This window comes from Geotrypetes seraphini, chromosome 6 (genome assembly GCF_902459505.1).
Source record: "Geotrypetes seraphini chromosome 6, aGeoSer1.1, whole genome shotgun sequence".
NCBI lineage: Eukaryota > Metazoa > Chordata > Amphibia > Gymnophiona > Dermophiidae > Geotrypetes > Geotrypetes seraphini.
Window position 1 is genome coordinate 225,825,916 of NC_047089.1, and position 25,310 is coordinate 225,851,225.

The following is a 25,310-nucleotide window of genomic DNA, read 5'->3' on the forward strand; positions in this document are numbered from 1 at the left end:
AAGGAGCCCTTGGTTTTTTTGTAAATTAGTGGCAGCACTATTCCATCCGTGTGAATGCCCACCCTTGCAGTTACATGCTTTGCCACTTATACGAGCCTTATAGCATAGCACTTAACTGCTTTCTACTGCTTATGCACTTAAGTGTACACTTACCCATGAGAATGCCAGTATTCTCTACATCTGTGCATGCAAACGGCATGTAAATATAAGCACCCTGTTAAGCAATTGCTATTTATATGGCTAGCAGCCTCACTGCCTATGAACTACCCTGACACTATCCAGAGAGTGAAGAAAGTACGTGACATCACCGTGTCGCATCCCCCGAGCTCGGGGCCTTCCAAAATCTGGACAAACTGCTAGGTTTCGGAAATCCGTCCGGGCACTGGACAGTCCTTTAAAAAGAGGGCGTATCCGGGTTTCCCCAGACACCTGATAACCTTAGCCCAGGCCTGCCTGGGCCTACGCCAGTGATCTGTAATAATAATAATAATAATAATGATAATGATAATAATAATAACGGTTTATATACCGCAAGATCATGAAGTTCTGTGCGGTTTACAATGATTAAAAAGGGTTCATAGACAACAGCGCGAAAGACAAAGGCGCGCCCGGACAATTGAGCGCAGCGCGGAGGCGCGCGCCACTCAAAATTAGTTTTTAGGGGCTCCGATGGGGGGTTTTGTTGGGGAACCCCCCCCCCCACTTTACTTAATAGACATCGCGCCGGCGTTATGGAGGGTTTGGGGGGTTGTAACCCTCCACATTTTACTGTAAACTTAACTTTTTCCCTAAAAACAGGGAAAAAGTGAAGTTTACAGTAAAATGTGGGGGGATACAACCCCCCAAACGCCCCACAACGCCCCCACAACGAGGCGCAATGTCTTAAGTAAAGTGGGGGGGGTCCCCCCACATACACCCCCGTCGGAGCCCTAAAAACAGTAATTTTGTGCGGCGCGTGCCTCTGCGCTGCGCTCAATTGTCCGGGCGCGCCTTTGTCCTGACACCATTAAAAAGTTACAGATTGAGTAGTACTAACAGAGTTAAGATTTTGCGGTCAGTTATTGTGGGGAGAGATTGTTCAGTGTGGCTGCCGAAGTACTTTAGGAACAAATATGTTTTTAGGTGTCTCCTAAATTCCCCATAAGTATGAGTAATTGTTTCAGATCTTAACCCTTTAAGGATATTCAGCAGTACAATCGAATTTTTTAGGCTTGTACCCCCCCAGGCAATTTTATAAGAGCCTACCTGAGTGTATAACTAACCATTTTACATGCTCACATAGCTTATAGAATTGCCTTCAGTGGTATAGCGAGGGAGAGAGGCGCCAAGGGTGGAGTCGCCTCTCCCCTGCCCTCGTCTCTGCCCCCCCCACTCATTCCCCGATCCCTCTTGCCCCAATCGCGCCCCCTCCCTTCCCATCCCCATACCTCTAGCTGTCCTCTGCCATGAGTAACACCTTCAACACGCTCCTCACGACCCCGGCGGCTTTCCCTCTGACGTCACTTCCTATACGTGGCACCCGGAAGTGACGTCAGCGGGAGAGCTGACGCGGTCACGAGGGACACATTGAAGTTGTTGCGGCGGTGTAAAACTAGAGGGACGGGGGAAGGGAAGGGGGGTGCACACGTTGTGAGGGGAGGAGTGGGAAGAGGCGGAGGGGTGCCAGCTCCCTCGCCAACATGGCGCCCGGGGAGGACCGCCCCCCTTACTATGCCACTGATTGCCCTTAATATTAATAACAATAAATTTGATGGAAATGATTTGGGACGTGTGGCCACCATTCTAGCAGCATTCTACAAGCTTTTGGTGCAAATCCCTTTATGTAACATCTTTTTAGTCCCTCTTTTACTAAGGTGCGTTACCAATTAGCACATGCTAATCGCTAATGTGTGCATGTTAGTCTATAGATGCGTTAGCATTTAGCGCGTGCTAATTGATTAGCGCACCTTAGGACCTGTTTTACAAAGCCGCGCGGCAATAGCCCCGAAGCCCATAGAGATTTAAAGGACTTCGGGGCTTGTAAAACAGGCCCTATTACATCAGTTGGCCATTTGGGAAGCTAGAGATGCTGGAATTATAAGAAAGTGAAAGATGTTATTTATACAAATTTGGGATTCATATTTGCAAGATCTGCATCCTAAGGGCTGTAGTGCGATTTTAAGTTGGATCTCTTTAATTGGGCTTTTTGGATAGAGAGTACTATTGGGTGGGAAGGGGTGGGTGTGGAGAGGGACGGTAAAGGTTCATACTCATCTAGATAAGTGGGGGTTTATTGATATTGGAATTTGTCTTTTATTATGTATATTAATAATTGATGCATTATTGATGTCTTTTGATGTTGTATTTATTGTATTTAATGATATTTGCATCAGTAAAAACTGTTTGAATCTAAAAAAAGCAGGCCCTTAGTAAAAGAGGGGGTTAGTCTGTCCTTCCCCTCTCTACATGGCATCCTCCACGCAGGTAAACTGGGAAGATCCCTCCTCTCCAAAATCACGGGCTTTTGGAACGATCTCACTATCCCGCTGCGGCTCCCTCCAACTATTCCGAAAACAACCGAAAACCTGGCTTTTCTCTAACATATAACATCTCTTCTCCTGTTTACATCCCCTCTTTTCATATGCTTTTGTAAATCTTTTTCCTCTCTCTTCCTATATTTTTAAGCTTTGTAAACCGTGTCGAGCTCCACTTCCGTGGAGATGATGCGGTATATAAACTTAAGGCTTAGTTTAGTTTAGTTTAGTCTTCTAGTAATGTACTTTTTCTTTGCTCTTTGGGTATAAACGAGTTCTTATTATTTATCTGATACCATACAAGTTAAAAATTTTTAATTATTTCAGCTGGTAACAATGAACGTGAAGGACAAGAAGCAGTGAGGACGATAAGGGAAGAAACGCTGAACGAAAAAGGTAAGAGTTCATAATGCATATTGCTACTGCTCTATTTGAATCACCTACTGCCTTTGGGAATGACTATGTTGTCAGTTCAGTGATTTAGGAATAGTGTCACAGAATCACCCGGTCAGTCATTAAGAGAGAACAAAGGTGAGCAGCAATGGCAGTAGACAGATTCCCAGGAACACACGGAGCCGCCAGAGAATTGTTCCACAAATTGACTGAAGTCACTTCTCTGTGCTAGACTTACCTGCTGCTGGACCAAGCGAAGTACCTTGTTCCTTGCCTTAACACTCTTGAGGGGCTGGGACAATTCTCCTGCACTACACTGTGGTATTAGCTTTCTGCCTTTGATTGTTCCACTATTATTATTTTTTGAATATAAGTGAATTGCACACTTTAAATTGCACTTTAATTGAGCACGCAGGGCGTGCCCAGTGATGGTGTGTGCTTGTAGTGGGCTATGAGATTCGCTCACCATAGTAAAAGGAGCCCTTAGTGTTTGCCCTCGGTTGCTCTGCTTTTTTTTTTTTTTTTCTTTAGGGATGTAGGTGGTAGCAGCATAATATCCCTCGGGTTCTATATAGGTTGATCAAAGTTGAGGGTCTGAATTTGGGTGCCTAGAGCAGATGTGTGTGCAAATTAATCATGCATCCGGGTGTTTATGATTCTCTGCCATATTATTTGGAAAAATGTTTAATGCTGTACATTCCACCGAGGAAGCTGAGATCGGAGAATCATTTATCGCTGGGCACAAAAAGAGAGACTAATATTTGATATGTTCGAACGAAGACTTCTTGTTTCTCGTTAGCTGGTCCACAGTGGTGGAATGCATTGTCAGGAACATTACGTTTTTGTAGAAACCTTTTGCAATTCAGGAAGTTGCTTAAAACCTACTTATTTGTTCAAGCTTTTTTTTTTTTAAAGTGAATACATAACAGTGGTTTGAACAGGTAAATGGTTTATTAAAGTGAAGAGCAATGGTACTCAAGAACAATCTGAATGCATTCATATTGTGACTATGCAGATAGACTTGTAACTCTGTATTTTCCTCTACTTACATGTCTTTTTATTTTGTGATTTTATTCTGTATGGTAACTTTTTATTTTGCAATTTTATTATGTATGGAAACTTGTAAGCCGTCTTGGATAAAGGCGGATTAAAAATGTTTTAAATAAATAAAATAAATGAGTGGCCAACAATCGATCATTGATAATTGGCAACAATTAAAATTTGCACCCACATCTGCCTAGGTTGTGTTCGATAATATCTGTGCCTAGATTTTAAAGTTCAACAACAATCCTGGAAATGCAGGAGATTTGAAGTGCAAAAGTTTATTATTTTCAAAGGGCTCCTTTTACAAAGGCGCGCTAGCGGTTTTAGCGCGCGCTAAAATGCCACACACGCTAGCCGCAACCACCTCCTTTTAAGCAGGCGGTAATTTTTTGGCTAGCGCACGCTAATTCTGTGCATGCGCTAAAAACGCTAGCGCCTCTTTGTAAAAGGAGCCCAAAATGTCATTTGATATAAAACTTGTGTCAATAGTCACACCATTTACTTATAATTCACGGATCGTTCTTTAACCTAGGACTTGACAAAAATATGACTGTAATGGATTGACACGATTCCCATACACAAAAAACTGTCAATCCATTACAGCCATTTTTTTTTTGTCAGGTCTTAGGTTAAAGATCATCATCTGATAAAAGGGATGGAAAACCTTTCATACGCTGAGAGATTGGAGAAACTGGGTCTCTTTTCCCTGGAGAAGAGGAGACTTAGAGGGGATATGATAGAGACTTACAAGATCACGAAGGGCATAGAGAGAGTAGAGAGGGACAGATTCTTCAAACTTTTGAATAATAAAAGAACAAGAGGGCATTCAGAAAAGTTGAAAGGGGACAGATTCAAAACGAATGCTAGAAAGTTCTTCTTTACCCAACGTGTGGTAGACACCTGGAATGCGCTTCCAGAGAGCGTAATAGAGCAGAGTACGGTACTGGGGTTCAAGAAAGGATTGGACAATTTCCTGCTGGAAAAGGGGATAGAGGGGTATAGATAGAGGATTACTGCACAGGTCCTGAACCTGTTGGGCCGCCGCGTGAGTACGATGGACCTCAGGTCTGACCCAGCGGAGGCATTGCTTATGTTCTTATCAGGACCCCTGAGGAAGGCAAAACATTGCCAAAACACTGCCCGTGTAGGGGCCTGGACTGGGCTGAGAAAAAAAGCTGCCCACTGAAAACGGGGCTCTGCAGGTTAAAGAAAACATTTCCTCTAACCATGGGGGTCTTTTACTAAGGCGCGTTAGACAATTTAGCCCACGCTAAATGCGAACGCATCCATTGAATATAATGGACATGTTAGCATTAAGTGTGCCTTTGTGAAAGGACCCCCATATGAACCCAGAAAAGAGTGCTTTCCCTTTTTCACACCCCAAATTTCCATAGGTCTAGATCAGGGGTGTCGAAGTCCCTCCTCGAGGGCTGCGATCCAATCGGGTTTTCAGGATTTCCCCAATGAATATGCACGCGATCTATTTGCATGCACTGCTTTCATTGTATGCTAATAGATCTCAACGCATATTCACTGGGGAAATCCTGAAAACCCGACTGGATTGCGGCCCTTGAGGAGGGACTTTGACACCCCTGGTCTAGATGTATAAGAGGGTAGGCATGGAGTGAGATGCGATGAATCTTAGGATGCGAAGGTCCATTGGAGACAAGAATAGAACATAGAAACATAGAAAGATGACGGAAGAAAAGGGCTATAGCCCATCAAGTCTGCCCACTCTACTGACCCACCCCATTACGTCTGAGTACTAATGACCTAGTTCCTTAACTCGAATGGTCCCTTAGAGAACAGAAGGGCAGATGTGGTGCTTCTTCATTAAAGTGTTAACAGAGAAAATGTTAGAAACCATAGGCTGATTAATTTCAGGAGAGCCTCCATTAATTTTCCCACCACTGAGGTAAGATTAAAGACAGTAAACTGTGTAGTGCAATCTGGTGTGTCATAGGACTCAAGGCAACATGATTTTATTAGGGGCAAGTTGTGTTAAATGAATTTGATTTAATTAAATTATAGAATTAGATAAAATACACTGTGGTAATGTGACTTGGCAGGAAGGCATGGAACCTTCAGAAAACACATCAGAGGGCAGAGTCTGGTCAAAAAAGAAAATTTTTTTGCTATATATAAGAGAAATAGACCTGTTTGCTCACAGGTTCAATATTCTTCACGGAAGTTTCTCGAACACAGTCTCGCTTTCAGTAGTCCTTTTCAGGATTGGCTACTCTCTTCTATATAGTTTCTTCACTATTTACAACCATAGTTCAGCAGCCAAGGGATTTTGAGCCTACCTTGGCAGTCTCCTCTCTTACATGCATTCAGCCCTGGATTTCCTTCAAGCATAAATATTAGACTTTTTCTCATACAACATACCACAGTGGATCTGTAATTAGAAAACAAATGGTATAAATTAAAGAACTAAAGTCGGTATTGGACAGACTTGTAAGGTTTATGTTCATATTTCGTGATTCGGTGTAGGATGGGCTGGGGAGGGCATTAATTGGAACCCCACTAACTTGGAACATGAGAACGTTACTGGCCGGACTTTACAGCAGATGGTTGGATAGGCTGGAGTGAGCTTAGATGGTAATTTCAGCAGCTGGAACCTAGGACAATACCAGGTGGACTTAAGTCTATAGCTCAGAAATATCAAAGAAGAGACAAGTTAATTTAATCATGTATTTTTAATGAGAATAACTAATGGGCAGACTGGATGGACCATCATTTACTAAGGCTCTGATTGGCCCAGACGCATAAGGCCCCATCCATAGGAGGAGCCGTAAGCAACCAGGGCCAATGAGAACCTCAGGCCCCTCCCCGGTACAACCCAGGATGCACTTGGGAGGGGAAAGACCACCATTTTGAAGAGATTGGCCAGCTGGCCTGAGGGAGTAGGTATCCCTCTGGCCAGCCATCTGAAAATAAGGTAAGGGGAGGTTGTCGGAGGCACGGGGAGGGGGGTTGTGTGGCAGCGGGAGAGCGTGGGCAACTCTCCTGATGCCGAGGGGAGTTGGTGGTGGGGTCGGTTGAGCAGGAGCGTGGGCAACTGTCCTGCTGCTGAGGGGAATGGGGGGGGGTGTCGGGTTAGCAGAGGGAGACATTGGGCATCTCTCCCCAGCTGAGGGGAAGGGAAATGTCGGTTGTCAGAGGGAGGGACAGCATCTCTCCTGCTGCCAAAGGGGGCTATAATGCACAGTCAAAACACATGCCACAAGATGCACTTTTAACAGTGCTGTCACTGTACTGGCACCCCTGGACCAGTTGCTGATTTTTGTCGCCAAAAGCCAATACTGCTCTTGGAGAATGGCTCGGCAAATTTTAAGAATCCACCGGAGTTCACATTTCAGTGTTGAAGAGCCCATTTGCATGGCAGTGTCGGAGACGGCTCGAAAGCTCGCTAAAGACTGATATAAGCCGTTTTGATAATCCATCACTAAAATGCATTCAGGCTAAACCGTCGGAAACTAGTTTTGCAACTGTGTTAAAGTTTTGAGAAGCTGGGCCTGAGTCCTGCCCCTGACAGTCTCAGACTTGGAAGACCATCACCACCTGCTGTAAGGTGGCTGAACTACACCATCAGTGAGGGAGAACTCTTCACTATACTATCCATTCTCTTACAGACATATATGAGATGTTTCCTTAAATTTCTGTAAAGTCTAGTAGTTGGAACATAGAGCCAGCACAGGGCAGACGTTTTATAGTCTATGTCCTGAAAATGGCAAGAAAGCTGATTGGTGGAGATCTGTAATGTAGTAGACATCCCTGATTCAGTAGGAATGAGGAGAATGAGAAGGATCTTAAAAAAAAAAAAAAAAAAAAATCTTGAAAGCTGATCAAATACTTGACTCTGCATTTTTTTGCACTGAATTTTAATTACCATGTATTGCATTGGCAGTTCTAGGAATCGCGGCTTGTCATGAGTCCACACCTTACTTGTTTTAATATTACATACGTGCCTATTAAAACAAATTCATGACTTAGGTCAGAAGATGAAGTATTAGGGTGTGTCGATTTTGAAGATGTCATGATTTTAAAAAGCACTTGTGAAAAATGGCACAATTTCATATGGTAAATCAACAACTAGCTTTAAATTTTGTGTAATATGTCATTTACCTAGCTGGAATGTCTAGAAAATTACATGAAAAGACGCAAATGTTTGTGCTCTGAAAATAGTTTTTATGGCGTTTGCATTGCATATTAATGCCTCGTGTGCCTCAATTATCAGTGTATCTTATTTACCCATATTGATACTAACACACTAGCTTCATTTTCTCATTCATAGGTTTTCAACCTATTGTTGTCATAGCGATAATCCTAATATTGAAAATGTCCAAAAAGAAAAGCCAGACTGCAAGTTTGATCTCATTTGTATCATTTAGAGCAGTGGTTCCTAATCCTGTCCTGGAAGACCCACCAGCCAGTCAGGTTTTCAGGATGGCGCTAATGAATATGCATGGAGGAGATTTGCATGCCTTTCACCTCCATTATATGCAAATCTCTCTCATGCATATTCATTAGGGTTATCCCTAAAACCCGACCGGCTTGTGGTCCTCCAGGACAGGGTTGGGAAACTCTGATTTAGAGGGATTGGGCAGAGAACTGAACTACCAAGTGCTAGGGATCTCATTAGGTATGGGTTGTATTTTGAGATACCAGTGAGTCTTTGAAGGGAATCTTCTTTTTTTAAGTGCTATTGTTGCTGTTTTTGAAAGAAGTAGTGGCCAGAGCCCTTGATACAGCATTTTTTTGCGAAACTGCACCACTATCAGGTCTGGCCGAAAATTTGGTTTACCTATATCAGGGCTGCCCAAGTTTGGTCCTCGAGATCTACTGGCAGGCCAGATTTTCAGGATATCTACAATGAATATGCATGAGAGAGAGATTTGCATACCAAGAAGGCAGTGCAGGCAAATCTCTCTCATGCATATTTGTTGTGGATATCCTGAAAACCTGGCCTGCCAGTAGATCTCGAGGACCGGACTTGGGCAGCCCTGATCCATATCTTTCTATGGAGTGGAGACCAGCAACAAAATTTTCTTTCTGCCTAAGATCGACCGTCCCCGGTTACTATAAAGATAAGTACCTAACTGCGTATTTATTACTATTATTGAAGATATTGGAAAGAGTTGGGTTATTTTTGTAGAGTTTTTTAAGAGAGCAATGACTGTGCTAGCTCCATTGCAGGGCTTGATGTACTGAAAATAAGGAGCATAATTCTTTTTCTGAGGTCTCTTTTTCTCCGCTTTTTTTTTTTTTAACTCTTCTATGTTAATGAGCTGTTTGGCAAAGTGTATGCAGTGGACTTTTGATCATAGCTGCCGTGAACACCTATATTGTATTGTATTTTGAGAGACATCAGTGATCAAGACATGAAATGACAGCACTGATGAACAGGGCAGGATTAATTTGGCGAGGGCCCCTAGGTACACAAGTCCACTGGTCCCCCCCTCCTTCTGCCTGGGTTCAGTCTAGAAGTAAATCCAAACTCAGGAGCCTTGATCCATCCCTTTCCCTGTTGTAGCTTGAACGTTTTAGCATAAGACTGTCCCGTGTGTTAAGCCCAAAATAGGGCTTTTTTTCCTTTTGTAGGTCCCATGCTAATTCTTCCATTAGCACGCGAGACCTGCCAAAACATTAACACGAGAGCACTTATTGCCTCCCATTTAGGAGATGGTAAGCACTATCCACTTAAAAACTAACAGGCTGGATAATGCTTCCATGCCCATTCCACCCCCCCCCCCCACTCATGACCTGCCCACTTCTGAAAAATAACAAAATAAAATAGAGTACGCTGATAAGGAAAATCACAAAACACTATAGTGCATTTTGTGGAAAGCTTTCCCCCCCATTAAGCATGCACTACTAATTAAAGCGGTTTAGTAAAAGGGATCCTTAGGGTGCAAAGTAATTCAAAAATATGCAAGAATGTCGCACAGTCCCCACAGATTTTGCTACTTGCTGCCATAGAATCTACCCCTGATCTGCCGCAGAAAACCGTGGTCTGTGCTTTTAGCATGTAGCTGGGCTTTGAAAGAGACTCTGTTTTTAAATGTAGACATGTTTAACTACAAGTTACAAGTTTATTAGAATTTGATGGATCGCTTAATCGGTTTGCTAAGCGATGTACAAAATTATTAAAAGAAAAGTGTGAATTACAAAAAGGACAAACCAAATGACAAAATTCTTAGAGACAAGACAAACTTGAGTTGGGAGGAAGGGGGGGAAAAGTTACAATTCTATTTAAAAGAAAAACAAAAAAGGAAAAGAACAAAAGGAAATGGGATAGTTAAAATTTAAAAATATTAAGCAAATCTAAAGTTCAAGTATTATAAGCATCTTTAAAAAGATAAAGATTTTAACGATTTTTTAAAGGAGGAGAGGTCTTTTTCATTTTTAATATAATGTGGTAATGAATTCCACCATTGGGGGCCCATTACAGAGAACATATCGGATCTTCTCATGCCTACTATTTTCAAAGAGGGTATAGATAAGAGATTTTGGAAGGATGACCTGAGTGGACGTATTGTCTTATGGGGTATTAACATTCTGGCTATGAATTGAGGTTCATTATAGGTTAGGGTTTTAAATATTAGCAGCATGAGCTTAAAATGGATGCGATGATTGATAGGGAGCCTTTGCTATGCATCATGTGTGAGGGTGTTAGGCTATTCTGGTAGAGGCAAATGTTTATTTATGTGCTTTTACTTCACCAATTTGGATGGGAATGTGATCTATTATAAGACAGAGGCTGCAGCTGGCCTATAAATTCCATTGTTTTTGATTCTTTGTTTTAATTTAAAAAAAAAAAAAAAAGCGCTATGAGACTTGAGAGCTTTTGGTCCCAGCTATTAATAGAACACGGGGGCTCCTTTTACGAAGCCGCGTTAGCGGCTTTAGCGCGTGCAAATTTTAATCACGCGCTAAAGCCGCAAAACTACCGCCTGCTCAAGAGGAGGCGGTGGCGGCTAGCGCATCTTGTGGTTTAGCGCGCGCTATTACGCGCGTTAAACTGCTAACGCGGCTTCGTAAAAGGAGCCCATAGTTACTAAACAACTTTTGATTAACTTGGTACAATTGGGTTTAAATATTTTCATTATATGGTAATTTGAAATTATATTTTTGCCTTCAGTTGAGATATTCCATGTAAACGTTTTCCCCTTCCTTTACTAACGCGTAGCGCGGGTTTTGGCGCCGGCAGCGTCGGCAACTGCTCCGACGCTCATAGGAATTCTGTGAGCGTCAGAGCAGTTTCCGCCGCTGTGCGTTGTTTCTTATGACAGTCATTTTCAATTTGTTTTATGAACCGTCTCGGCTGCAGTTTTACTTGGAGGGCAAAGAAGCTGTAAAGCAGTGGATTCAGAGTGATCTCGATTATTATCATTTTCAAGTCACTTGCTTGTGTAGTAATTTAACGGTTTTTTTTATAAAGTACCGCTTCCTCAGTCATTCTGATTCTTGTCCTCTCTTATGTGAACTGGTTTGTTTGTTTTTTTTTTGGGGGGGGGAACTTTTAAGATTATTTCCTGATTTGTATTTTACAATTTTTTGTGTTATCTTTTCCCTCTTGCACTAAAAATTGTCTGGCACTGTTTTTAGTGCATGGGTCTCCCACACACTGAGGCCTCTCTTAAGTGCAGCTCTAAGATGGACGAAGGTGCCATTTTCTTATTAGTGGCCATGTACAAATTGCAAACGTGCATGGCCAGGAGCGCATGAGCCCTCAACACCACCTATTTAGTGGACTTTAAGGGCTCCCTCACTAATTGGTCAGCTGACACCAGTGCCCACATCCTAACCAATTAGATCAGGGCATGCCTACTCTCTGTCACCAAACAGCCCACTCCCCAATCTAAAGAGTAAAATAAATTTTTAGCACATGGATGGCGCGTGCTGAGCCTACAGTTAGGCAAAAGATGAGAAAAAGTCTCCCCTAACCCAGATCGAGTGAGGGTGGGGGGGGGGGGGGGGGGGAGAGACACAGCACTGACAAGCACACCTAATAAATTTTTGTGTGAATGATGAGTCCTCAGTCCCGCAGCCCGCAATGGGGAAAGACAGCCCATAATGCACAGCTGCTACAATCATACACCCAACATCCTAGGACATCCCCATGTGCAATTTGTGAAATGACTAGTGCACAAACCAGTGTGCTAAAAGTGAACAACTAAATAAACAGCAATATAACACAAGAAAATAACTTGTCAGGCTGTCTCTGCCCCCCACCCGAGGATACACAGCAGCCAAAGTTCATCCAAGCCAAACAAAATCACAAGCTGGACAAGAAAAATGAGCGTAGTACTTAACTTCTCCAAAAGGAGTCCGGAGTAAAAAATGTAGCCATCATATAATAGATCCGTCCAACAGGGTTCCATTTCGAGAGATTAACGCCCCCCTCCTCAGGAACCAGCTCTGCTATCGCTACTCGCTCTCTAGAAGTCACAGCAAACGTAGTTAGGTAAAGTTGAAAATGGCGCTGGCCAGAAGGGAACGCCTCCAAAATTTAAACTGCAGTGTGTAAGACGTCTGATGAGCCTGCTGTTAGTGCATGGCTCCACAGCCCGGCCTGCGAGCACTATTTGAGCATGTGCTAGTGCTTACCGCCGTTTTGTAAAAGGGCCCCTAAGTTCCTTTCCTGTTCAAAGTTTTTCTTTGATGTAATTAGTGCCCCCAGTGCCTCCATCCTGTGTCCTTAGTGCCTCTGTCCTGTGTCCTTAGTGCCCCCAGTGCCTCCATCCTGTGTCCTTAGTGCCCCTTCCTGTCTTTAGTGTCCCCAGTGCTTCCTTCCCATGTCTTTTGTGTCCCCAGTGTCTCCTTCCCAAGTCCTTAGTGCCCCTTCCTATCCTTAGTGTCCCCAGTGCTTCCTTCCCATGTCTTTAGTGCTCCCAGTGCCTCCTTCCCATGTCTTTAGTGTCTTCAGTTCCTCCTTCCCATGTCTTTAGTGCCCCCAGTGCCTCCTTCCTATGTCCCTCTCACTGCCTTCCACAGTTTGTCCCACCCCACCCCTCAAGCTAGCCTGCCTGCCTGTCTACCTCTCTCCCTCCCTTCCTGGCCAAAGCCAGCCTGCTTGCCTGCCTACCTATCTCCTTCCCTCCCTGCTGCAAACCCCCCCCCCCCCAAAAGAGCCTCCCTCGGTCTGATGCTCTTACCGCCCTGCAGCTGCTAAACCCGACAGGAAGTCTTCTTTCCGACATCAATTCTGACGTCGGAAAGGATGTTCTGAGCCAGCCAGGCAGCGATTGGCTGGCCCAGAATGTCCTCTCTGACCTCAGAATTGACGTCGGAAAGAAGACTTCCTGTCGGGTTTAGCTGCTGTAGCGGCTGGGCGGTAAGAGCAGCAGACCGAGGGAGGCTTTTTTTTGTGTGTGGCAGGGAGGGACAGGAAGTGATTGCCTGTCCCGTTGTCCCCGAGCACAGCTTCGGGACGCTGTCCCTGAAAACGGGACATTTCGGCGTCCCGAAGCTGTGTGTGGGGACAACGGGACAGGAGGTCTGAAAACGGGACCGTCCCGTTCAAAACGGGATGTATGGTCACCTTAGTCATGATCAGGGATACAAAAAATGCTCTGATTGAGCAGCTGATCACTGGAAGAAACCTAACATAAGAACTGCCATACTGGGACAGACCGAAGACCCATCAAGCCCAGTATCGTGTTTCCAACAGTGGCCAACCCAGGTCCCAAGGCATAAAAGGCATGTTCACATTGGTGACACTCTGAACACTACAATTCACATTAAACAAAACACTATTTCCTTGTCATCAGCAGCAGATGAATCCAGCCACAAGTGTGGTATGACCATCCACAGTAGGCGGAGCTAGAGAACACAAAAGCTGAGCTTTGTATATATGAAGGAGTCTGGGACTGGTTTTCCTAAGTGTTGAACTAAGTTTTCTCTTTAATAAAATGCTGAATTATGTTTCATTGCAGACCTAACTTATCTCATGTTCTAGCCTGCCTGCACTGGGTGTTTTAGCTTGGGCATTCTAGCTTCTTATGGCTATCTCAGCATACACGATATTGTATTCTGCCCTCCTGGACATGTAACAGAAAGACTGCAGGGCTTAGATAAGTGACCTGCTAATGACCTGATAGTGTGAGCTTAGGACCAATGATTGTTAAGAAAAGTAACACGTGAAAAGATTTTTCTAGAATTCAGTTGTATAGCCAGAAGAATGTATAAATATCTCTGTAACTTCCTGGTTTTGGGACTTCTGAAGCCAGCTTGGGGCTCAGGGGTCCGCATATGCTGAATAAACATCTGTGCTTTCTTCAAGTCTCTAAGTTTTGTGGCTGCCCAAAGTGACCTTTCATATATAGGATAGGAAGCTTGTATTTTCCATCTCCCAGCAGGTGAATGGATAGTCTCTCATAAGCTCCTGATCTTCATGGCTAGTATGCTTCTGTTCAGATTTTCTCAGTTCAGAAAAGCTGGGGTGTTTAGGCTAAACGGGGCCTACTTTAGGGAGTATATCTGGTAGTGCCAGATCCCTCAGCTGCCCCCATCCTCCCTCCATGCTGCTGCCCCATTCTCCCTCCTTACCAAAAAGAGCACTTTTTGACATTTTTGACTTCTATATCTTTATTCTGCTATGTAAAATTCTCCGCATTCTTTTATATTGCTTTTTATAATTTATGTTTTTTCTTTTTTAGTTGCTTTTAATTGCTGTTTTTTCTATAACTCTTACTCCTTGTATCTTATCCAGTTGTTGTGAACCGCTTAGAACTCTCGGGTATGGCGGTATATAAAAATAAATTTATTATTATTATTATTATTATCTTTAGAATTAGTTCTGAGCCCCTGTAAACTGCTTCAGGCCTGTCAACCCTTTACCATGATGAGTACAACTTTAAGTTTCTTTTCCTTTTTATCTCAGTTAGTACTATAACGTGCTGTTCTCTTGCAGGGCACGGTTTGGGATGTCCTTCAGGGTCAGAGCCTTTGGATATGGTGGTGGTGGTGGTGGCAGGAATGACATTAGCACACAGTGGTTTGACCTGCGTTCCTTCCCCACTTCCTTTTTTTTTTTTCTGTGGCGGGGGCAGGGCCATTGGATTCCTGCACAGCATAGTCTTGTAGCTCAGTCACTTGCACCTGTGGCTATTGTGGAACCCGTGTTTGAAGCTCTGCAGGTGAGAGGTCTCCCTGCTGTATTATCAGCAGCTAATTTCAGTGCCTGTGCCTCTTTTTTTTTTTTTTTTCTATGGCCTTGGACTAGGGTGGCCAGATTTTACTCCTGTAAAATTTGGACCCTTGGCTCCACCCCCCAGCCCCGCCCCATCAGGTTACACCCAAGTCAAGCCCCGTTCCGCCCCAGCCCCGCCCCCCTCAACCTCCTTGAGACCGTGTCGAGAGGGTGCGGATGCAATGTGATGATGTCACAAGCATGCGCAGATGCCCTCCTGACGCGATCCCGAGGTGCAAACTTTTCAAAACCCTCTAAAAAGAGGACATATCCGAGAAAATCCGGACGTCTAGTAACCCTAACTTGGACACTTCTGCTTTTGGACTCTTGGGGTTTATCTCGAGCATTTTTTAAGGTCACATTCTCCAAGGAAGTGCTTGGACTCTGTTCTTGAGCCCATGGTGGTAGTTGTAATGCTCAGAAAATCCCAGCTGCTGGGGGTTTAACCTTGCTTGTCCAGAAACAGAATGAACCGATTGGTTCATAGACAGTAACGTGGAAGACAAAGGCGCGCGCTGACAACTGAGCGCAAGACAGAGGTGCGCGCCGAAGAAAAAGACTGATTTTAGGGGCTGCGACGGGGGTTTTTGTTGGGGAGCACCCCCCACTTTACTTAATACATATCGCGGCGGCGTTGTGGGGGGTTTGGGGGGGGGTTGTAACCCCCCACATTTTAGTGAAAACGTTTGATGGAGGATGGGCAGGGGAGGGCTTCAATGGCTGGGAGGGTGTAGATGGGCTGGAGTAAGTCTTAACAGAGATTTCGGCAATTGGAACCCAAGCACAGTACCGGGTAAAGCTTTGGATTCTTGCCCAGAAATAGCTAAGAAGAAAAAAAAAAAAATTTAAATTGAATCAGGTTGGGCAGACTGGATGGACCATTCGGGTCTTTATCTGCCGTCATCTACTATGTTACTATGTAACTAATGGTGGCTGACTGGAAAGTAAATTAGTACAGTAATTGATGCTAAGCCTGCTCTAATTTGTTTATTAATGTGTAGTGCCCTGCTCTATCACTGAAGCAATAAAACATGACAGGGCGTGGTGATACAGCGTGAGATGTCAACACAGCAGTGTAAATTGAAGCTGTAATGCAGCAGGGTATGTAGCAGATGTGCCGGCAGTTTATCTGTCACCCTTGAATTAACTTACCCCCCCTCCCTTTACAAAACCGTGGAAGTGTTTTTTAGCTCAAGCTGGCGCGCCGAATGCTCTGTGCTGCTCTCGACCGTCAGCCGCAGCGCAGAGCGTTCAACGTGCCGGCCTGTGCTAAAAACTGATTCTGCAGTTTTGTAAAGGGCGGGGGTGGGGGTGGGGGGCTAGCGATAAGTTTCCTCTGCTCCTTTCCATGAGGTTGATTTAACCAGTCGTTAAGGGTTCTGACTCCCGTTTTGTCCTGTGTGTCTGACATAATTAGATTGTAAGCTCTTCTGAGAAGGGACCATCCCTTGGGTACACAATGTGCAGTGCTGCGTACATCTGACTTTAGAAAATCACTGAAGACTCGTCTCTTTAACACAATTTGAGTTCTCTTCCATTGACAATTCTGTATCCTTGAAAGTTCTTTCTCTTCCCATTACCCCCCTTACGCCCATTGCATGTATTTTGTTGTAAACCTCTTATTCTCATTGCATGCATCTTCTTTAAACTGCCCCGAACTCATGTATCCTGTTGTAAACCGCTCTGTACTTCTATATCCTACTATAATCATTCGTTGCTTGTTGCAAACATCTCGTATTCTCATTGCATGCATCTTCTTGCAAACCGCTCTGAACTTACGTATCTTGTTGTAAACCGTTCTAAACTTATGTATCTTGTTGTAAACATATGTTTCTTGTTGTAATCATCACATACTCTCATTGCATGAATCTTGTTGTAAACCGCTTCGAACTTATGGTATAGCGGTATATAAGAAATAAAATTATTATTATTATTGTTGTTGCCTTTCAAATAATGGGGCTGAGGATAGACCCCAGAGGTAGATAGAAACATAGAAACATAGAAAAAGCGGCAGAAAAGGGCTATAGCCCACCAAGTCTGCCCATTCCAAGTATCCTCCCCCCTGAGTTTACTCCCTTAAAGATCCCACGTGAGTATCCCATTTTCTCTTAAAATCCGTCACGCTGCTGGCCTTTATCACCTGGAGTGGGAGTCTGTTCCAATGATCCACAACTCTCTCGGTGAAGAAATACTTCCTGAAGTCGCCATGAAACTTCCCTCCCCTGATTTTTAGCGGATGCCCTCTGGTGGTTGAGGGTCCCATGAGCCGGAATATATCATCTTCTGACTCGATGTGCCCCGTGATATACTTATACGTTTCAATCATATCTCCCCGTTCCCTTCTTTCCTCAAGTGAGTACATCCGCAATTTCTCTAGTCTTTCTTCATACGTGAGATCCTTGAGCCCCAAGACCATCCTGGTGGCTGTTCGCTGTACCGACTCGATTCTCAGCACGTCCTTTCGGTAGTGAGGTCTCCAAAACTGAACGCAGTACTCTAAGTGAGGCCTCACCATGGCTCTGTACAACGGCATCATAACTTCAGGTCTCCTGCTGACGAAACCTCTGCGGATACACCCCATCATTTGTCTTGCTCTGGAGGAAGCCTTCTCCACTTGATTGGCAACCTTCATGTCCTCGCTAATGATCACTCCTAGATCGCGTTCCGCTGTGGTCCTAACCAAGGTTTCACCATTTAGTACATAAGTTCTACGCGGGTTTCTCTTTCCCAGGTGCATTACCTTGCATTTTTTAGCATTGAAGCCAAGCTGCCAAGTAGTTGACCATTGTTCCAGCAGCAGTAGATCGTGTGTCATATTATCAGGTAATAAGCTTCTACCTACTATGTTGCAAAGTTTGGCGTCGTCGGCGAACAGCGATACCTTTCCCTTAAGTCCTTGCGTCATATCTCTTATGAATAAGTTGAATAGAATCGGACCCAGGACCGAGCCCTGCGGCACTCCACTTATCACGTCCGATGCTTCAGATGGGGTACCGTTCACCACTACCCTTTGATGTCTGCCGCTCAGCCAATCTCCAACCCATGTAGTTAGAGTGTCTCCTAATCCTATCGATTTTAGCTTGTTCAGTAATCTTCGATGAGGGACGCTATCAAATGCTTTACTGAAGTCCAAATACACTACGTCCAGTGACTCTCCAGCATCCAGTTGTCTAGTAACCCAGTCAAAAAAGCTAATCAGATTAGATTGGCAGGATCTACCCTGGGTGAACCCGTGTTGGTGTGGATCACGCAGTTTTTCTTCGTCTAGGATTGTGTCAATATTCTGTTTGATCAGTGTTTCCATGAGTTTACACACTATAGACGTGAGACTTGCTGGTCTGTAGTTTGCTGTCTCTGTCCTGCAGCCCTTTTTGTGGAGTGGGATTACGTTGGCGGTTTTCCAGTCCAAGGGGACCCTTCCTGTGCTTAGGGAAAGATTGAAAAGAACAGATAATGGTTCTGCCAGGACTTCCCTTAACTCCCTTAGCATTCTGGGATGTAGGTTATCTGGTCCCATGGCTTTGTTTACTTTGAGTCTTGATAGTTCGTCGTAGACGCTACTGGGCGTAAATTCAAAATCTTGAAACGGGTCTTTCTGGTTATCTCCCGTCTGCAGCTGTGGACCAACTCCCGGCGCTTCTCGGGTGAATACTGAACAGAAGTATTGGTTTAGTAGTTCTGCCTTCTCAGAATCTGATTCCGCAAAGTTACCGTCCGATTGCTTCAGGCGTACTATCCCATCTTTGTTTCTTTTCCTGTCACTAATATAGCTGAAGAAAGATTTATCCCCTTTCTTAATTTTCCGTGCTAACTCTTCCTCCATTTGGAGTTTGGACTCTCTGACTGCTGTTTTGACAGCTTTAGATCTGTCTAGATAGTACTCTTTTGCCCCCTCTCTGCCTAGATGTTTGTAGGTGATAAATGCGTCTTTTTTCTGTTTAACTAGGTCTGAAATTTCTTTACTGAACCATTGGGGTCTTTTGTTTCTCCTGCGTTTACTTACTGTCTTTATGTATCGGTCTGTTGCTTCGTGTAGTATGGATTTCAGAGACGACCACATACCCTCCACATTGTCAGATTTTGCTTGTTTATATAGCTCCCGATGGACAAAATCTCCCATGCTGCTGAAGTCTGTACCTCTAAAGTTGAGAACCCTTGTTGCTGTGTTTGTCTTAGGGAAGCCTTTCTTAAGGTTGAGCCATACCATATTATGGTCGCTGGAGGCCAGTGTGTCTCCTACTGAGACTTCCGTGACGCTATCTCCGTTGGTGAGGACCAGGTCTAGTAATGCCTGATCCCTGGTGGGCTCCAACACCATTTGCTTGAGACGTGCCCCCTTTATGGAGTTTAATATTCTTTTGCTGCTACCCGTAGTCGCGGAGAGTGTGTTCCAATCTGCATCTGGCATGTTGAAGTCTCCTAGCATTACTAAGTCTCCGCGCAGCGTGATGTTCTCTATGTCCTCAATTAATTCCATGTCTTTGTCCTCCTGTTGCCTGGGAGGTCTATATATCACACCAAGGTATAGGCATTTTTCTTTCCCTCTGGCCAGGTTCACCCAGAGGGATTCCCCGGTGTATCTAATATCTGTGATTCTGGTGGTTTTGATGCTTTCCTTAGTGTATAACGCTACTCCTCCTCCCAATTTACCCACTCGGTCGCAACGAAGTAGGTTGTACCCTGGTATAACCATATCCCACCCATGCGATTCCGTGAACCAGGTTTCGGATATCGCTATCACGTCAAGATCGGCATTTGTTATCTCAGTCTCTAATTCTAGAATTTTATTTCCCAAGCTGTGTGCATTAACATACATAGCCCTCCATATCTGTGAAGAGATTCCCTTGTGAGTTAGTGTGGCTCCTAAATTATCAGTGATCTTTCTCCCTGAAATGTTGTGGGTATCCTTGGTACTTACCTTAGACTTTGTAGTGTGAATGCCACTTGCCTCCTCAGGGTGGTTTCTTACTGCTCTGGGATATAAGTATGTACCCTCCCCCAACTTACCTAGTTTAAAGCCCGGCGGGCTAATCGATGTCCAAATACGTTTCTACCTCTTCTGGTCAGGTGGAGTCCGTCTGGTCCCTGCAGTCCCTGGAGCGTCACGCCGTGGTTCAGGAATCCGAAGTTCATTTCTATGCACCAATCGCGGAGCCATTCGTTAGTCCGTTGAATACGCTCTTCTCTAGCTCTGCCTCTGTTTCTCACTGGAAGAATTGACGAGAAGACCACCTGCGCTCCTATCTGCTTCAGCTTCTTTCCCAGCGCTCCAAAATCTCTGGGGATGTTCTCTGTGTCGTTCCTAGCAGTGTCGTTTGTGCCTACATGGATGAGAAACATGGGAAAATGATCGTTAGGTTTTAGAATATTGTCTAGGCTAGCGGTAATATCCTGGATCCTGGCTCCAGGGAGACAGCAGACCTCTCTCTCCTGCAAATTAGGCCTGCAAATTGGTCCCTCGGTGCCCCTTAGCATGGAGTCACCAATGACTACCACTCTTCGTTCCTTCCGAGGGGGTCGGTCTGCATGCTCTGGTTTTGACGTTGTGGGCTTGGTATCCTCATGAGCCTCTTCCGCTGTTTCCTCGGTGGTTCCATCCTGTAGTATCTGAAATCTGTTTCTGAGAGTTAGCTGTGGTATAGATGAACGGCTATCCTGGTGAAGAGAAAAAGAAAAAGAAGAGGGTGAGAATGAGGTGGGTTTATTTCGCTTGCCCGTAGAGGAGGTTACTAGTTGCCAGGGACCAGCATCTCCAATCATCTCCTGTACTCCAATCGTTGTGTTCAGTGCTGTGGGTTTGGGTGTGTCTAGGATGGACCTGTCGTGGGTTCTCTCAGTGATGTGTGACAGTTCCAGGATGGCGTCGTCGATGAAGGCCTCGTCATTCCTTATGCTTCTTAGGCGTTGTACCTCCTCCCTGAGGCTTAGTAGTTCCTGCAAGATATCCTCGTCTAAGTTTCCCAGCTCCTCAGTCTGCGTAGAGACTGTAGTGCACTTTGGGAGGGAGGGGAAGGTCTCGGTCTGCACTGAGACCTCTGCCCTCTGATCCATGTCGCTCTCTGCCTTCTGTGTACAGACCTCGACCATCCCCTGGGTCCCTCTGGATGCTGGAGTGTCGATCTTGGTAGTAGCTTTGGTACTCCGTGTCCTCCCCGCCATTTCTAAGTTAGAGGGATTTATTTCTGTAGAAAGAAAGGTTGAGATGTCAGAGAGTATGTAAGGAGAAAGTTGTAGATAGAGATATTAAAGAAGAATTTTTTTTTTTTTTTAATATATGTAGAGTCTGAGAGGTTTTTTAAATATATGTAGAGTCTGAGAGGTTTTTTAAATATATGTAGAGTCTGAGAGGTTCAAGGGAGGATTGACTATCTGTTTGAGAGTGTAAGAAAGTGTATGGGTGTGAGAAGAAGAGAGGATGAGTGTGATTGATCGAGTGGTAGAATAAAGAGTTTAGATTAGGCCCTTCTCAAGGCCCTTCGCAAAGAAGGCCCTTCACAAAGAAATTTTAGAAGAGTCTGCGGGTAACTTGTACCAACTTCCCAAAGCCCTTTTTCTAATCTCACAAACTTGACAAAAGCTTCCCAGAGAGCCAAGTATTTATTTAAAACAAAGCTTTAGGCATCATTGGTGCATGATTATTAATTCAGAAAAGGGAAAATTGGCCTTTTCTGACTGCGGTAGAAATGGCCTTAGCATGCCCTCCTAAGGGCATGCTAAGGCTACTTTATATTGCAGCTGTGTAAAAGGACCCTTATATATACGACTCCTGGCAGAATTCTACACAAAAAAATTGAAAATGCTGCAAAGTTTATTTGTAATTTTATGCATAGAATTCCCCTATCCGTAGACCTGAAATTCTTTCCTGCATTTTCCTTTCTCAGGTTTCAGCCTCCTCAGTTGTATCTCTCAATCCCACCCCTCTCTCACTTGCACCCTGAATCCCCTTCTTTTCCCCCATAGTCTGACATCTCTCTCTCTCTTTCTGCCCTATCCACTGGCTGCGAATCTTTCTCTCCCTTCTCACCCCTTTTCTGGTTTTGGTCACTCTCTCTTCCTCTATCTACCATCCCCCCCCACTTATGGGTCCAGCATTCATGACTCCTCACCCTGCCCACCCACCACCTCTCTCGCATTCTAAATCCCTTCCCTACTCTCCATGGTCTGGCTTTCTTCCTCTCTCTCCATGATCAAGCATCTCTGCCTTCTCACCCCCTTCCCCCCACACACTTGCAGTCTAGTATTCCTGCCCCCTCTTCCTACTTGCAGTTCAGCATCCATTCCCGCTCCTCTTCCCACCCATTTTGCAGTCTAGCATCCATGCTCCCTCCTCTTCCCCCTACACTTGCAATCCAGCATTCTTGTACCCTACCATCACCCTGTGGGCCTAGCATCCTTGTTCCCTCCTTCCCCCCAAATAGCAGTCCAGCATTCATGTCCCCATCTCCCCTTCCACCCGCTTCTCTCTGACTGACTGACCCCCCACACCTCATGAGATCCAACATATCCGTGGGCCTCCCAAAGCAGCGGCAGTGGCCTGCTAGCAGAGGCATTGCTATGAATAGGCTGCTTGCAGCTGGCCCTGGCAGAGCCTTCCTTCTGCCGTGTCGTCCACATAGTGGTGTGGTAGAGGGAAGGCCCTGGTAGGGCTGGATGCAAGCAGCCTGTTCACAGTGTTGCCTCTGCCAGCCGGCCACCATCACTTGTGCTGCTTTGGGAGACCCGCATGTATGTCTGATCTTATGGGAGGAAGGTCTTTCTGTCGGTCGGAGAGAGGCAAGATCTGTGTGAGTGAGAGGCAGTTGTTAAGTCGGGGCAGAACAGAAGATTTATGTAGAATTCTTGGTTCATAGACAACCCCGCGAAAGACAAAGGCGCGCGCCGACAACTGAGCGCAAGACGGAGGCGTGCGCTGAAGAAAATTACAGTGTTTAGGGGCTCCGACGGGGGGGTTTTGTTGGGGAGCCCCCCCAGTTTACTTAATAGAGATCGTGCCGGCGTTGTGGGGGGTTTGGGGGGTTGTAACCCTCCACATTTTGCTGTAAACTTAACTTTTTCCCCTAAAAACAGGGAAAAAGTGAAGTTTTCAGTAAAATGTGGGGGGTTACAACCCCCCCACCCTCCACAACGCCTCCACAACGCGGCGCAATCTCTATTAAGTAAAGTAGAGGGGGTTCCCCCCACGCCCCCCCCCATCGGAGCCGTAAAAACAGTAATTTTCTGCGACGCGCACCTCCGCGCTGCGCTCAGTTGTCTGCGCGCGCCTTTGTCCTGACACCGAATTCTCTATAGCGTGTACAGAATTCTGCGCAGATGGGGAAAATATTGTGTAAATTCTGCACTGCACAGTTATGCAGAATTCCACCAGGAGTAATATACTTAATATAAGAACATAAGTGTTGTCATATTGGAACAGACCAACTGTTCATAAAGCCCAATATTCTGTTTCCAACAATGGCCAGATGACAAATACTTAGAAATAAGCAGCAGATTTTTCCTAAGTCCTTCTTAATAACGGCTTATGGACTTTTCTGTTAGGAAATTATCCAAACCTTTACGAACATAAGAATTGCCATACTGGGACAGACTAAAGGTCCATCAAGCCCAGTATCCGGTTTCCAACAGTGGCCAACCCAGGTCCCAAATACCTAGCTAGATCCCAAGTAGCAAAGCAGATTCTATGTTGCTTGTTCTAGGAATTAGCAGTGGATTTCACCCAACCCATCTCAATAATGGCCTATGGACTTCTCTTTTAGGAAATTATCCAAACTTTTTAAAGCCTGCTAAGCTAACTGAATTCACCACCTTCTCCGGCAACAAATTCCAGAGTTTAATTGCACATTGTGTGAAGAAATATTTTCTATGTTTTGTTTTAAATCTACTACTTAATAGCTTCATCGCATGTCCCCTAGTCCTAGTATTTTTGGGAAAGAGTGAACAAGCGATTCACATCTACCCTTTCCACTCCACTCATTATTTTATAGACCTCTATCATATCACCTCTGAGCCGTCTCTTCTCCAAGATGAAGAGCCCTAGCCGCTTTAGCCTCTCCTCATAGGGAAGTTATTCCATCGCTTTTATCATTTTTGTCACCCTCCTCTGTACCTTTTCAAATTCTGCTATATCTTTTTTGAGATATGGCGACCAGAACTGCACACAGTATTCGAGGAGTGGCTGTACCATAGAGCGATACAAGGCCATTATAACATTTTCATCTTTGTTTTCCATTCCTTTCCTGATAATTCCTAACATTCTATTTGCTTTCTTAGCAGCCGCCACACATTGAGCTGAGGGTTTCAATGTATCCTCAACAATGATACCTAGATCCTTTTACTGGGCATTGACTCCTAACACAGAACCCAGCATCACATAGCTATGGTTCAGGTTCCTTTTTCTCACATGCATCACTTTGCACTTGCTCACAATAAACGTCATCTGCCATTTTGACGCCCAGTCTTCCAGTCTCACAAGTCCTCTTGCAGTTTTTCACAATCCTCTTGTGATTTAACAACTTTGTGTCATCAGCAAATTTTATTATCTCACTAGTTATTCCCATCTCTAGATCATTGATAAATATGTTAAAAAGCATCAGTCAATAAATTATGTAAATCCAACAAAAAATTAAATCTGAATGTTAATGTATTTTAAGCTCTCTAAGCTATGTATGGGTAATTGTAACAACGGTGAAACTAAAGTAGATAGAATATAATTGCTGATCAATTCGATGGATGTGCTTGTTTTTGAATGCAAATTAACTCAAAATGTGGCTTGATAGTCGACAAGCAAACACGCATTTCATCCTTCTACCATCTGCACTTGTTCTCTTTTTTTTCGATTTAATTTCTGCCAGACCTTGATTGCTTTGTTGCTCAAGTTAGGGTAACTATTGCCTAAAAAACTAAAAATAAAATTACTTGTCATTAGTTTTCAAGAACAAATCACATCAAAGAATAATGCTTGTCTTGTTCAAAAAATTGACAGACTCTTGCGTACGCGACGTACATATAATCTATTCTAGTGTATACTTATGAAGGGAATTTGTAAAATTAAAGTAAAATTCTGGAATCGCTCGTGGCACACTCGGAGCACACTGGCACACGGTTTGAGAGACACTGATATAACTTGTGCCCCGGTATGACAATGTCCAATTGGTTATCTTCCTTCC

General features: G+C 44.5%; 1 protein-coding gene across 3 annotated transcripts in view; it reads left to right on the top strand.

Annotated features, from left to right (window-relative positions):
* ZBED1 (zinc finger BED-type containing 1) overlaps window positions 1–25,310 on the top strand; it is a 404,682-nt gene that overhangs the window by 151,155 nt on the left and 228,217 nt on the right. For all 3 annotated transcript variants that reach the window (XM_033947481.1, XM_033947482.1, XM_033947483.1), the window contains exon 3: window positions 2,841–2,909. In XM_033947481.1, the coding sequence (XP_033803372.1) occupies window positions 2,841–2,909 (69 nt within the window). The remainder of the gene's footprint in view (window positions 1–2,840; window positions 2,910–25,310) is intronic.